Raw genomic sequence first — 15,604 nt, 5'->3', positions numbered from 1 at the left:
CACATGATGCTCAAGGTACTATAACTATAATGTTATGAAAATTTATTTAGTCAAAAATTGTCTTTTTGACCTACCAATAACAAGATTTTCCAAAAATGTATGCTCGCCAAAACAGGTAAGACAAGACTAATTTCATTACATGGATTAAAAGTATATTTTTTTGTGCATAAACAAGATATCAATTAAAAGTTATGCACTCAATATTGCTTGATCAAAATTTTCATAGAGGTGTGGTCCCATATATATAGTACACTAAATAAATGACTAGTCATATTAAACCCTAAGCTGGTACATGCTGTTAGGATTCTGTACATACGGTCATTTGGGGATAGCTGGGTTTTAGGGGGGCTTCCTGAGGGTGAGACTTGGCTCTCAGCAGGACTGTCCTTAGGAGCAATGCTCAGGCCAGCACTCACTGCCTCATAGGATGCACTGAGACGTGTGTTCGGGTCCCTCTTTGGTTTGGGAGGAGGCTGTTTCCTTGGTGACGAAAGTCCTCCACTACCCCCCTCTTCACTGCTGTGAGTTACAGACTGAAAGGCCGGCTTGATTGATGGCCCAATGTTGGAATGTACCAAGTTGTCTATTACAAGAGGGATAGGCACAGAACTGGAACGGAAGTGTCTGATATGACGGTTCCCGGCACGGCCTACAGAATCGCATGCCCTCCCGCTTTTTTCGGCTGGCCTGGTAAAAAGATACAGATGTGCATAATTAAATTGCTGTAAAATGTTTCTCTGTCTCTTCATCTGACAGCAGATTTACCCCCATCCTTTTAACAACCTTCATTTCATACCATTCAGTCATGTTTTAAAATTAATAGTTACTCAATTGTACATCAAAGGTATGATTTGTTGATTCTTTTTATTTCTAAAATGCTGTACCTATTTAGTTCTTTCAGAAGAGGTATACAGCATATGTAAGAGTTATACATGTCACTTACAATGATACTTAAAATATTTCAGCGTAATGAATAATGATTAGCATGCTAAATGTGCACAAGCAAAATTAATACTGGAATATACAATGGCCTGTCAAACTGGCAAATGTCTTTCAGTTAGTGAAAGCTTTGAAGCAAAAGCACAGCTCATATAAAACTTGAGTGAAACAGAATGGGGTGTTGACCTTGATAGCCGTAGTTAAATGGCTAAATAGTTTATCTGCTAATTAAACTCTAAGAAGCTTCCCTTAGCATGATATGCACACTAATTTTTGTCCTTTAATCTGGGACCTCTATCTGTTGGTCCCTGGGGAAAGGGGGTGCTGACAGCTGCATGTTTGGCGTGTTGTGGGGGTTGTAAGGACTTAATACCATAAATAGATTTCCTAAACTGGTGGCAAGAGCTTTGGTCATCTTGATGATACAGCGAGAAAGAGAAATAATGATACAGAGAGTATTGTATTGTGTTTATATGTTTAGACCCATCTTTAGTTCCTATGTGTTAAAGCGTAAGAAAATACAATTACAACCCTGTAAAATTTGATTGAGATATTAGCTCATTCATGAGAAACTGGTTTGAATGTAATTAATGTGTGTGCCTGTTGACTCTGCTGACACCTTTCGATAATTCTCAAAGTGATTTGGTCAACCAACCTTGATGGTAAGTGTCCTTTAATTAACAAGCAGGTAATCAAAATGTGTGTGTGGTAAGCTATGCCTATATTATACATTTATGCATACTTTCAGTGACTGTGTATTGGTGGAGATCACACTATATATTAATAGTATTATTGGGCATTTGTTGTCTACATACAGCGAACAGGCATTATATCATGACATTATGACGGATGAAGTGAATAACATTGATTATCTCTTCAACATGACACCTGTTAGGAGGTGGGATATGTCAGGCAGAAAGTGAACATTTTGTCCTCAAAGTTGATGTGTTAAAATCATAAAAATTGGGCAAGCGTAAGGATGTGAGCGAGTTTGACAAGGGCCAAAATGTGAGTTCAGGACGACTGGATCAGAGCATCCCCAAAACTGCAGCTTTTGTGGAGTGTTCCTGGTCTGCAGTGTTCAGTATCCATCAAACATGGCTTTCATAACAGGCAATGGGAACCACCATTTGGGGATGGTGTTCTCAGCGTCAGTGAACAGTGTTGGGTTGCGGCAAACTATACAATATATTTTAGAATTTATGAATTTACATGCATTCTATAATATTTGTTAGTGGTGCTTAAACAGTGGTTCACCTCCTGGGTGAGTCGTCCTCTGTTCCCACAGGTTCAGGTCTCTCTCCCAGTGGTGAAGTGATGACATGGCCTCTCAGACGATCATTTTCTCGTGCGATATCAGCTGCGTTCTGGATGACCAGGCTATCATAAATACGCAAGCCCAAATCTTCTGCCCCCTGCAGAAACCGCTGCACATTGCACTGCTCTCTTTGCTGATAGTTGAGCTTTCCCCGAACACGGTGCCTCACCAGCCAACCACGTGCCACTGTCACATGCAAACACAATCATACAATCATTAATACATAAAATACAAGAAAGAAAAGGGGGGGGGGGAGAGATAGTGTAATTACCTTTTTGGCAGGTAACGATCTTCTTGTGGAGCTGATGACAGCGGTCGTTCAGGTGGTCAGCCTGCCAGTACCTCAGGAACACTTTGCTGCTTCCCAACTGACAGCAAGAAAAGGCACATTTGAAATCAATCATTGGTGTGGGACTCGGGTGTGCTGAAAGTAAATTTACTCACCTGCCAGCCCTGAAGCTTGCAGTGCTGCAGAACATGGCGGCATTGTTCCTCAGTGGATATCGTCCGCCTGTGCATCATTGTGGTGTCCACTAACTCTCTATATCTGGAGCACAAGAAGAAATGAAAGACATTTTTAACACTGCTTAAAATTTGCAATTTAATGTAGAATTTTCTTCATTAACCTCATTTAGTCCCATAGTATAATCCTGTAATTTGAACAATATTCAAGACCACTATTTAATAACTACTAGGAGTAACTGCTTTGAAACCAATATGAAAAATGCATGAAAGTGTAAATTCCATGTCTAGTCCTCATTCAAACGAAGTCCATTTATTTATCTTTTTAACAGCAAAATAACAAAATTAATAAAATAAATGCTTTATTTAAATTTTACATTTTTTTTGCTGAAGTTAATAACAGCACTAGTCACATATTCCAAGTGAGTGAACTCAAGGTCAATAAAACAAAGAGAGAGCCCTCACAAGTATTAAAACCGGAACATATCTCGCCCCTTAATATAAAGTGAAGAAAAAAAAAAGTGCTACATTTCCATCACAATTGGGTGGCCTTTCTCTCACCGTCTGCCTTTGCACCACCTCTCTCACACTGTCTGGCCTGCTGCAGCCTTATTGTAATGCTAACACTCTTACATTCCCTCTCACAAACACATGCACACGTTTGCATTTAAACGAAAACAAGCTGCGAACTTGGAATGATGTCACCCAGCAAGCCGCTCGCAGACAACAGGTCACGCTTGTCTCTATAGTGAAAGAACAAATGGCTCTATAGATTCGGAAAAAGGAGTAAGAAATATGCATGACTCAGTCCCTGTCTAGCTTTTCAACATGACAAAACAGCACTGATACTCAGATTTACACTACATTGACTAGACATTTAATTCTGAATTCACACATAACACAACAATGATAATTAGTACGCTAGGGATTCTCATATGTTTCAGCTCCACGGTGACACTATTGTATTACTGAGACATGAAAGTGTATCTAATACACAATTACACAACTGACCATTAAAGCATTTTGGATCTTCGGTGCGAAAAATAAATCCTACACCTATCAGATAACAATCTGCTTCGTTTCTATACAGTCACAACATCAGCCTTTATCGCAAGACAATCTGAACTACTCTAACTTCAGTAGCAAAACAAGACTGTCTGGTCTATTTAATCCAGGGTCAACATGGACTCGGGTCGGCCTGCTAAAGTGTCTGACTTGCTCCGTCCGTCCCCCCTCCTCATTACTCTTCGTCTCTCAATGCCTGTCTCCCTACATTTTCCAGTCTGTCACTTTCTCTCTCTCTCTCTCTCTCTCTCTCTCTCTCTCTCTCTCTCTCTCTCTCTCTCTCTTTCTCTTTCTCTCTCTCAGCTGAAAGATTCATGATGTTTACAACAAAGTAGTGGAAACTTCCAGCATCATGTGGCCAACATTGTCCTGATTCATTATCTTACTGGAATGTTATCGTAATCCCTTTAGCAGTCACACACAAAAGGTGCGATTGAGAGACAGATACAGCTACCAGGCACCCAGTGATCAAAACTTCTTCAAACAGACAGAAGAGATGACAGAAAGTAGAAAATAACAATAATAAAACAAAAAATTGAAGGTTATGGAAATCCGGATGGACGTGAATACAACAGAAAAAAATATATACTAGTGCAGAAAAGCAATAATAAAAAGAAGGAAAAGACAAAATAAAGTAGAAATGATAGTACTGAAAGAGCGGCTGAAAGAGAAGAAGGAAATAAAACTAAAGTGACAATAAAAAGGGAATATTATAAACCTTGTAAGAGAAGTCTGCAGGCTGTGCAGTGAGATGTCACTGTGACACAGCGATAGGGCATTGTGTTCCTGGAAGATGATGAGAACGGTGTCACATTGTACCCAAGCTGACAGAAAGAATTAAGTGATCCTCTCTTGCCCTCACAAGTGGGAACACAGGGCTTTTACTGCAATTACACCTGTATGAACACTTCTAAAGCCTCACCTTTCCCTAGCTTCGGGCTACTCCATCACTTTCATTTTTATGCTTCTTCCCCTCAGATCAGGCTGACCTCTCACAGTGGGAGGCTCCCCAAGCACATCCATTTTCCAGGCCAATCGCGGACGGCCGGTAAACGAGCCGCTCCAGCCGAGCCCCTTCGCGCCATTACTCATAGTGCCTCCCGACCCACCCCGCATCCACCCACACATCCACAAACCCACACACTGTGCCGCAGCTAAACTCCTAAATCTATCAAACCAGGAAGAAAGTGAACTCTAAACGCAGCTGCCGTGCGGTGCCGCCTGACCTCGCCTGACCTGGATCACTGAAATCTAAGCTAAACGTTTAATAGTGTGTCCTCTCTGCTGAGTGCATGGAAACACGTGTGCAGGTCAGCAGCTGAGAGGCTTAATGTACAGTTGCTCAATTTGTAGCCACTCACTTCCTCTCATCCTGTGCATTAGCCTTATGTACCCTCAAAAAGCAAGGAGCAGGCGCCGGCTAGGAGAAAACATGCTGGGTGAAGGCTGCACGATGTAAAAAATAAATCAAAAAAATCAAAAATAGAAATTGTGAGCTGCCAAGTTAAACCAGCTGGCACCAAAATATCTAGACTACTGGAGTCCACACTAACTGATAACAGTATTAGTTCATATTGTACGATTATTACCACCATACAATAGACTTAAACTAATGGTATTCACATTTTAATGCTACCCTGTATTTAAAAATAAACAATATGCACGTTTTGTTCTTTTAGTGATATAATTAATAAAAAAAAAAAGTAAGTTGCTTAGTATAAATCAGTCAATAAGCCTATTAAATATCATTCTTATGTTTCTTCTTCTTAGCAATAGTGGTAGTCGTAGTATTACTAGTTGTGAAGGTGGTAGTATTAATGGTAATGGTAGTCATTCTAATAGCAGAAGCAATTTTATCAGTAGTATAAGTAATAATAATGGTAATGGTATTGGCAGTAGTGCTAGAAATAGTTTACTAGTAATAATAATGGTATTGTCAGTCATGCAACAGTAGTAGTAAAGGTTGAAGTCTCCAGGTATCTTTTTACTTGTCACATGTACTCTACAGGACAGTGAATTTCTTTCTTCGCACAGGGTCAGCCATAATGCAGCACCCCTGGAGCACGGAGGGTTAAGGGCCTTGCTCAGGGGCCCAAGAGTGACAGCTTAGTAATAGTGGGGCTTGAATCCCTGACCTTACACCCAGTAACAAAGAGCCTTAACAACTGAGCTACAATATACTGCACTAACAATTCATAAGCGATAGAAACAAAACCAAATTTCATATATATATTTTATATATATATATATATATATATATATATATATATATATATATATATATATATATATATATATATATATACATATATAAAATAAAAGTATATATATATAAAAGTAGCATTTTAAAAACTCCAGATGATGTGCACTGCATTCTATGAATAAAGGAAAGCAAAATAAACTGACCAACTAGTGCATAGTGCATAGTTGCAAGAGTGCAACAGCAGCTTCGATTTATTTATTTATCGATTTATTTCACGTTGAATTATTCCATCATTCTGAAATGTTTTGTAAGTAGTACAATGTTAGAGTCACAATTTCAATTTCTTCCTGACTCAACACAGCTGCAATCTTTGACTCCGAGTCTCAAATTAGATGATTCCTCTACAGACCTCAGTATGCAATTTGAGTGGTGTACCTGGTGAGGAAGCCAGTGAAAGGCATGCGCACTGGGTAGCCGTAGCGGATCATGCGCACCATCTCCAGAACTCCAACGTACTGCAGTTGAGTGGACACCAGGGAGCTGTCAAAGGCGTCGGCCTGGCCTGAGCTGTTGGGCCTCACGCAATGCACGAAATGAGGAGTGCACGACTGGAGCTTACTGCTGATCTCCGTTAGAGAGTTCTGCATGCACGGGAAGACAGAATGACAGCCGTGAGTTTGTGTTTCAAATAAAACATGCTAAGTTGGGTGCATCCAGTCCGTCTTACTGACTTTGTTTACTTCCATTCGGCTGCAGAATTAATCACAGTGTATCCTACGTAACTATCCGACAGCGCTCGCTGCAGAATGATGATGTCATGGGCTTCGGTGTTGAGTCAACATGGCTGCTTGTCATACATTTGACATTTCAATGAAGCGATACAGGCAGGGAAGCAACAATGTAGCAGGGCTTAGCACACAAACACACTGCCATTCATCCAGACAAACAACCATCACCACATCGATACTGACAACTACAGTTACAGATATCTTACTTATTCCTAGCCACAATCATTAATGAAACAGCAAATTATTCATTTATTTTAAGATTCTGCTTGTTTTCTACAATCCATCCTTATATTTTCAGACATCCGAACAACGAACAAGTGGTGTATTAACGAGCTACAGTTGGTTTTGTAACACACTATGAAAGAAGAACGCTGATATGAAGAAGAAAAAAGTTTGTCTTGCATATGTGTTGCGTAAATGGAAATGGGATCATTTAAATATGTGTGTGTGTGTGTGTGTGTGTGTGTGTGTGTGTGGGGGTTATGCATGCATGCTAATAAAGTGATGTAGTCTTTTCAAGTGGTTGTGTCCTCCCCATATGCTCGAAAAACACAAAAGGCTTTTGCATGGGAAAAGGGCAGACTGTGTGTGTTGACATCAGACTGCAGCAAGGGCCCACTCTGTAATGGTGCGAGTATGTGTGACGCCACACAGACACACTATTATTGTTGTTTACTGCTCATTCATGTGGCTCACACTATCATCTAAAACCACAAACACGTATTCTAACCCACAAAAAGGCAAAAAAAAATAAAAAGGCTCACTGCCCACAAATGGCTGAGCCCACGAGGTTAACAATGGACCAAAAAACCTTACTGCTACTGCCGGATATTACTTCTGTAGCTTTAAACAGTGCACGCTAGTGTCCGAAACCACAGACTCATTCTCCCTCCCACACATACACCCACACAGTCCGAAAACTCTCACCACCCACAGTACAAACCTCACTGCTAAGCCCACGACGCCAATGCTAGAAAAGAACACGGGCTGAATGTCAGAAAGGCCTCTCTGGTTGCGAGTAATTTGCATAATGATGTTCACATTGGAGATATATTTAGATAGGCAGCGATGTGTTTTCTAATTCATAAAATGAATTGTGTGAGCTATATTGTTCCTCGTGGGTGGATTTTGCACCGAAAGCGCTCTTCGATGATGGCGTGCGCATTCAGACGAATGCTTCAAAATGAGAAAACTCACCCTCAGTTGCACTGCCACAGTGACTGGGCCACAACGCTCCAGCCTCTGCATAAATGATGTGGCCCCTTTCTTCTTCATGAGCTGCAGGGAGCAGATTGAGAGAGACACAAGAGAGAGAGAGAGAGAGAGAGAGAGAGAGAGAGACTGTCACATCCATACCTTAGGTGCAAGAATGGTAGTAATAAAATGTAATGTGGGCTGACACAAACAAGGGCAAAAACCATAACAATTTGCCAAAAGATTTCATTATTGAAGAATGATACCCAAAAGGATTGAATTCAATGTTGTGGAAGTTATCACTTAGACTATAACGGCAAGTCATTCTCCCAACAGCTTCCCTGTTTTTCACTGCCTTCCTTTTTTCCCTTTTATTTATTTATTTATAATTTTTTTTTACAAACATCATGCTACTGTGAAACATTAAACCCCCCACCCTAAAGACCAGTTAGCATTGAAAAACTGTTATTGACTATTACTAGGCTGAAACTGGAGACTCCTTCCATAACATTCTTAGCAAATTGTGTACTGCAACAAAAAGACTGCTGTCAGAAATTATACTTACTAATCGGCAATCGGCTTAGCTAATAAAATGGCCAATGTCGAGACTGAAGCTCTCTAGATGCGGTATCTTACAAAACCCTGCAACCTCAACATTCCAGCTCCTTCACAGTGTCTCACTTAAATGCCATTAACTGAACTAACCCAGACCACTCATTTCTACTGTCTATTATCCCTCTGGAGAAAAACACCATAATGGTACTTCACATAAGCGTTCCCATGGTGCCGTGTGAGCATAACTAGTGCTTATGTAAGTGCGAGACAGTGGGTTTGTTTTTCGCGCAGTGCAGGGTTAGAAGGTGAGCTATCGGCTTGTGCTCTGCACGGCTTACATAAGCCTGAGCCAGCTAGACAGCACAACTGTGCAGCTCATACTGAGCTTGCTCACTCATGGCCCAGTGCCCATACATAACCTGCAAATATACACATGGGAAGCTGACAGAAATAAAGTGGGGACACGAATCATTGGAGGGAAAACAATAGAAATGCATTTGTTATGATGTCAGAATGAATTTGGGGAAGGAGAAAGAATCAGTGAAATGGACCAGGACACCGAGAGAACAAGTCTTTCTGTTAGTGAGAATTGAGTGTTATGAATTGGGCCTGCCACTGCAGTCGGGGAAGAGATCAATAAAAGCTATAGGAGTGTTTCTGGGGTAACAAGGTCTAATTTAGAGTATACAATTTCCTATTGTATACTCAATAAGCTACAGATACCGGGATTCACCTTGGCGGTGGAAAGGCACCATCCGCTCATCGACGCAGCCATGAAGCCTGCTTATCGGCTTATAACGGCTTGTTTGTGAAGGGCTTTATTTGTGTGCCTGTGCATTTTGTGCAATCATGAAAGCACAAAAAAGAACACATTTCCAAAGACCATCATTCCGGATGGACTCTGGAGTATTGTTTGACTGAAGTCGTAGATTTCTCTTTTCCAATTCTCCAAACATATAAAGCATGTTTGTTAGTCTTATGCAAACAGAGTACCTTTTTGAGCTCCAGATATTTCTGTTCGTCTCCTGGTGTACTGGCTGCGCTCGGCATGTGCAGAACCAAAGCGCCTTTGGACCTGCGTAGCTGCAGCCTCTGGTTTGGAGGCACCAGGGAGCCTGTCTGAGTCAGCTTACACTGGAACATTTGATGGACGAGCACGTTCTCACTGGCTGCTTGGAGAAACGAGTGAAAGAAAGAGAGGGTTGTAAAAAAAGAAAAAAAAAAAAAAGGAAAACAAACACAAGGGTTATGTGACTTTGGAGCCTAATTCTGCCAGGCGCCACTGATAATTGACTCCAATCATTTCTGAGCACACACACATTGGACATGTTATACAAATCATTTTAAAATTACTCTCGAGCCCAATGAAAATGTGCGATGAGAACGAAAAAATAAAAAAAAGGCCTCATTAACTTACATTATGGAAACATCTGGATTTCTAAAGCTTATTCTGGATGAATGTATGGTTTATATATCATCCATATTGGATATATGTATATATAAAGTGCACGTGCTCTTGCGCAATAGCAACATCCGACTTTATCAATCAAAACCCCATTTTCCTCAGTTTGCCATACAGTGTATATTATTCTCAGGCATCCTCAAGCGATTATGTAAATATGTACATATATAGCCAATATCCATGTATTAAAGGGTAAAACAAACATATTACTGATATTTAAATGTTATATTATTGTTTGCCTTGCTATTGCTGTTCTATTGTTGAATAGTTGTTACACTACCACCCTGTAATTGTGCCTATATGGTGTAAACAACTAACAACATCTAACAAGCACTACACTGAGTTAAATGATATTAAGTTAGAACAAACAAAGAGGGAAAATGTATTCCTTCTGCAGTATCAGTAATTAAACAGAGCCCTGTGTGGGATGCAAAGTGCTTGCAGAAGAATAATCAGCAGTCAGTTCACAAAACGGAATCATGTCCATATCAGTACATGTTTGTGGGGCTCTGGTTTACTCAGAGCAACTCTCACATTTGAGTACAAACAGGATGTTTTGGGGCAGAGCATCCCTATTCCTCTCCAGTGATCCTGTGAGGTCATAGTTCATCTGCAAAGCAAGAGACAGTCATAAGTGTAGCACTTGTCTCAAGAAACGTTCAATCCCTTTAAAGGTCTCTGAGTCGCTCACCTTTCCGGCGTAGTGTGTAACGGTAAAGGACGGACCCTGATCTTTCGGTGGGGGGTTGCCGTTTCCATCCTTGGTAGTAAGTAAAACGGCATCAGTAGCAGTGGCGTCTAGCTGGGCCTGGAGTCTCTTATACATGTTGAGTTCGGATGGCCTCAGCGATTGACTCTCTTCATCCAGAATACAGAGCATGCCCTGAGGTTTCTGCACCACACCGAACACACACACATCATACAGATACACTCAGAGCTTTGTATTTCATTCACTTACATGCTTATATCCAATCTAACTCAATCCATATTTCAGTCTGCTTCCACCAATTTCCTCTCTTTCCCAATTTCCTATCAGCACCTCCCTGCCATCCAGGAAATCCAGGCCTTGATAAACACACACCATATGGAAGCTTTCATATAAAACACAAAACAATTCTTTGTCTTGTGCAAACACCAAATCTTATGCAAGATACAGAACAGATTTCGGATGGCTACCAGCCACACTGCAATAAAGAGCACATTGTGAGATATGAGTGCATTTGGGGGGGGGGAATTGGTGGAAAGCAAACATTTTATTTAACACTGAAGAGAACATATAAAACGTTCACACGTGTGTGTCCATGTGTTTGTGTGCGTATGTGTCTGGGCTGTGGGAGGAGGAGTGAACGGTGAGTAACAAAACAGAGAGGGGGAGTGTTTGAGTGTTTGTGTGAAGAATGCTGTGTCACTCTTAAGCTCACCAAAGGGCTGGCTCAGATTTTATGACTCATAAAAGAGTCATCTCCTAAAAGGCTAATACCATCATCACCCCAAAGACTTACTTAAGTGCACTGAGAGGGTACATGGACATGCTGGACATGAGTTTGTTTGTGCGGTTCGAGTATGTGTGCCTGTTTGAGTCAGTGTGCTATTATAGTGCTGACAGTAAACACAGCCATACATTACTGAGTCATGATGAGACTGAAGAACCCGGTTTTGTCCTCGTAAAATGACCTGTCCGGGAAAGCAAATCTCCTCAATGACAAGCGCATGAAAAACTCTCTTGCTTATTATGTCACTGTTATTTACGGCAACCTGGCAAAAATCTGCAAGACTAAATGCAACTCAGATTACAGCAGCCGGTGTATTTGTCTAAGCCCCTGCTGAATAGCATGGGTGGTAGCCTGACATTTTATTTTTTGACAAAAGAAAATAAGAAATGGAGTTACTGTTCTCTATGGCCAGTAAAAAAAAAAAAAAAAAAAGTAAATGTTACTGTACATAAGTAGCTTTTTGGCATATCTGTACTTTTCTGAAGTATTTTAATTTGGGGAGACTTTTACTTTAACTTTACTACATTTCAAAGTCAAATATCTTACTTTTTACTCAACTACATTTTGCGATATTAGTCGTTTCTTTTTATTTATAAGTGGATAAAAACTTAACTGGTCAAGGCACAATGATGGAAGAAACACCTGACTCTAACTTACCACAGCACCCATGACCTTATTTGTAAGATTGTTTAAGTAGTTGAAAAGAAGGTTTTGGGTTCATGATAATTTTATTAAAAATCAGTGTTTTTGACTTATTCATATCATTTTATTAATAGATTGGTGTACTGAGAGTAAAATTAGAGCCTTTTCACATAAACTGAGTTGATTAAGCGATCGTCTTGTGACAACAGCATATTATAAATCAGTTTGTGATTTTGTGAATAGTCTAGTATTTTTATGGTAGGTTTATTTAAAGAGAGAGAGGCAGAATATAAAAAACAAATCCAGAAAAAAAAAATTAAGTAGGGTAATAAATACATTTGTATTTAATCGAGTGAAATAAGTTTTGATCCCATACCAAATTAGCAAGAATTCTGAATCCCACAGGCCCAAATTTGTCCTGTCCTTTGAGGAAAATACTCCTAATATCAACTCATTATGTGTATTAAAGACACCAGTCACAAAATCAACCACTTCCATTCAAACCTCAATGACCAAAGAACTGTCAAAGGACGTCAGGGACAAGATTGTAGACCAGACAGAACTCTTGCTGGTTGGTAGGGGATCAAATACAAATTAATTTATATATAATATTAATAACATTATTTTCTTCATGTTTCGTCTCTCACTGTTAAAATAAAAACCCACCATAAAAATTCTAGACTGTTCATTTCTTTGTAAGGGGTAACATTTACAAAATCAGCAGGGGATGAAATAATTATTTCCTCCACTGTAGACTGATAAATATGGTTTTGCGGCGTGAAACGCACATCGGATGCTGCTAAACGTCTTTTGGAAGTGCTTGTGCTTCTCAGATTAATTGAACTCAGAAAGCTATAACTAATAACCACCATCATGTGATACTTACATATCATAAGTACATTGAGCTCCGAAGTAAATTCACAATGTTCTAACACAAGACAGACTTGTATGAAAACTGATCTGCTTGAGATCTTCTCTCAATACAGCTACATTCATCTAAAGTACATGATGTAACAGCTCAACTAATCATGGCCACGATTTCTCCTCTATCATTTAAGCACACTGAAAGACCTTAGAATTACAGGGTGCTTCCTGACAATTCAATTTAATTTTACTCACATATTCTGTGACATTTAAATAACAATTCCCCCCTAATCTTTAAAAACCATCATAATTGGCTCAATGGCAGGTCTGTAGGGTTTTTGCCATCTCTAATAATTAATACATTTGTTTATTTATTCATTTAAAAAAAAAAAAAACTGTTTTTCCCCTGAAAAGAGTTACAATGGCTCTGGATCCTGTCCTGATAAAAGCAGGGCATCATCTTTAAAATTACTTTTTTTTTTTTTTTTTACTCAATATCCCTTATCTTTTTTGGTCTTACCGTTTTAGCAATTAGTAAATATAAATTATCAGTGTTGGGCAGTAACGCGTTACCGGTTACTTTTTACAGTAACTAATACTGTAATGCGTTACTTTTAATAAAGTGACTTCGTTACCGTATGGTGCGTTACCCGTTACTTTTTTAAATGAATTTATTTCGGCTGAAGTGTAGACTACAGTCTAACCTGCTTACAGCAGCGTCGCATTGTAGGATTGGTGATTGAACCACTGTAAACACGAAGAAGACGCGCTGTGGACGTGTCTCCGTTTATTCAGGTCTGTGCGGCAGTAATGGCGAGTTGAGGCGAGAGCAAGACGAGTTTCTCAAAGTGGAAATATGCTCATTATTTCACTTTAGTTGAGTATAAAGGCAAAAACTTTTAAGGCAAATGTAAGCTGTGTCTTTCTGGTTCGAAGCTCGTATCTACTGCGATAAACAGCACCTCCAATCTTTCAAAGCTCCTCCAGGACCTTCATGCCTGAGGAGCTAGAAACTAGAAGCTAACCCGGTGTTCTGTTCTACATTTTTGATAGTTTTCATACTTCAGCTGTGAAAGGAACATTTTTAAGAGCTCAACACAACAGCAGAAGCCATTTTAGTTTTTGATTCTGAATATATTATTCAGCTTGTTTTGTTATTTATTTCAGAAATCCTTGTGGTATATTCAGTTTGTGCTGCTCTGACTTAAATGAAATAGTGTTTAAAAATTACTTTGTGTTTAAGTCAGTTTTGTGTTTGTAGACCATCCCGCATAAAAGAGCATTAATGGGAACATTAAAGAAGGTTCTTTAAAAAAGTAACTAAAAAGTAACAGTAACGCATTACTTTTTGGTGTAAGTAATCAACAAAGTAACTAAGTTACTTTTTGAATGAAGTAACGAGTAACTGTAACTAGTTACTATTTTTTAGTAACGAGCACAACACTGTAAATCATCCACTGCTCATTATTCAAGGTAACCCCCAGGGCTCTGCTCTTGGTTCTCTTATTTTCCTAATGTATATGCTTATTTACTGGATTGCCTTTAACCCTAAAAATGCACAAACATACATCAAGAAAGATTTAAACGCTGCATGAATTCCAATTTGTCAAACATAACGCACATTCAACTCAACAAGTGCTAACTGGTTGGAATTTGTAAAAATATTAAAAAAAATAAAACGTATGCAAATTTTGCCAGCATACCACTCATACAATAAATACTTTTTGTTTTATCTTTTCCCTCACTGACAGATCTCTTATCAACGCTGCATTCTCTGGTGTTCATATTACAACCCTCTGACACCTTTGCAATATGAAAGATACTACTTTACCCTCTTCTGAGTGTCATAATGCACTTTGTTTTGGTGCCTCTGCTAAAATCCCATGCCAGATTAGCACACATCCAAAAAAAAGTTCCACTAAATGATAAACTCTCTTTGGTCAGTACTGAATTGTACAGGTTACCTCATACCTTCTCACTATAAGTTATGTCATTTATATATATGCATTAAGTTATGGCCCCCAGGTTTAGACTATAACAACTTTACATGCCAGTGCAGGTGTAATTGTGGTCATTGTGTATATTGGTTTACTTTTATTGAACTTTTACGCAAGGCGATTAATTTGTATTTGTGCTTGGTTGTTATTTCTGTGCAGAAATTAACGTTCTGAAAAGTGTGGACCTGTGCAAAATAGTGTCCATATTCAAAATATGGTGCAGTGAGAAATATTAATGAATAATAAAAAAAAGGCTTTCCGGTCAAACATAATAAGCCTCTATAGGTGTGCAGATGCATTGTCTTGAATTTAAAGTCCTGTAGCTCACAATCACTAATCTCACAAGTCTTGTGGATTTTCATTTATTATTATTTCTTCTGAAACAAATAAGAAGCTACAAATATGAATACAATAATATTATTATTGTTATTATTAGTATTATTATATTTATTGTTGTTATTATTACCAGCGGGGGGGGGGGGGGGGGGGAATTGTTAAATAATAATGAAAATAAATAATTAAATAACTGTAATATTTTAATAAATATAATTTTGAAAGATGATGCTACATAAAAATGCAACAGGCAATTTTAAAAGAAAGAAAAGAAAAATTGAAATGGGCA

General features: G+C 39.0%; 1 protein-coding gene across 6 annotated transcripts in view; it reads right to left on the bottom strand.

Annotated features, from left to right (window-relative positions):
• Positions 1-15,604, bottom strand: part of myo16 (myosin XVI) — a 148,532-nt gene that overhangs the window by 17,452 nt on the left and 115,476 nt on the right. For all 6 annotated transcript variants that reach the window (XM_083535709.1, XM_083535707.1, XM_083535708.1 and 3 more), the window contains exons 23-31: positions 10,678-10,878; positions 10,521-10,596; positions 9,518-9,693; positions 7,973-8,053; positions 6,423-6,628; positions 2,702-2,804; positions 2,529-2,625; positions 2,197-2,443; positions 317-687 (exon numbers count right to left, since the gene is read on the bottom strand). In XM_083535709.1, coding sequence (XP_083391835.1) covers positions 317-687; positions 2,197-2,443; positions 2,529-2,625; positions 2,702-2,804; positions 6,423-6,628; positions 7,973-8,053; positions 9,518-9,693; positions 10,521-10,596; positions 10,678-10,878 — 1,558 coding nt within the window. The remainder of the gene's footprint in view (positions 1-316; positions 688-2,196; positions 2,444-2,528; positions 2,626-2,701; positions 2,805-6,422; positions 6,629-7,972; positions 8,054-9,517; positions 9,694-10,520; positions 10,597-10,677; positions 10,879-15,604) is intronic.

Source organism: Silurus aristotelis (assembly GCF_946808225.1).
Source record: "Silurus aristotelis genome assembly, chromosome: 3".
NCBI classification, from domain to species: domain Eukaryota; kingdom Metazoa; phylum Chordata; class Actinopteri; order Siluriformes; family Siluridae; genus Silurus; species Silurus aristotelis.
This window is presented reverse-complemented; position numbering and strand designations above follow the sequence as displayed.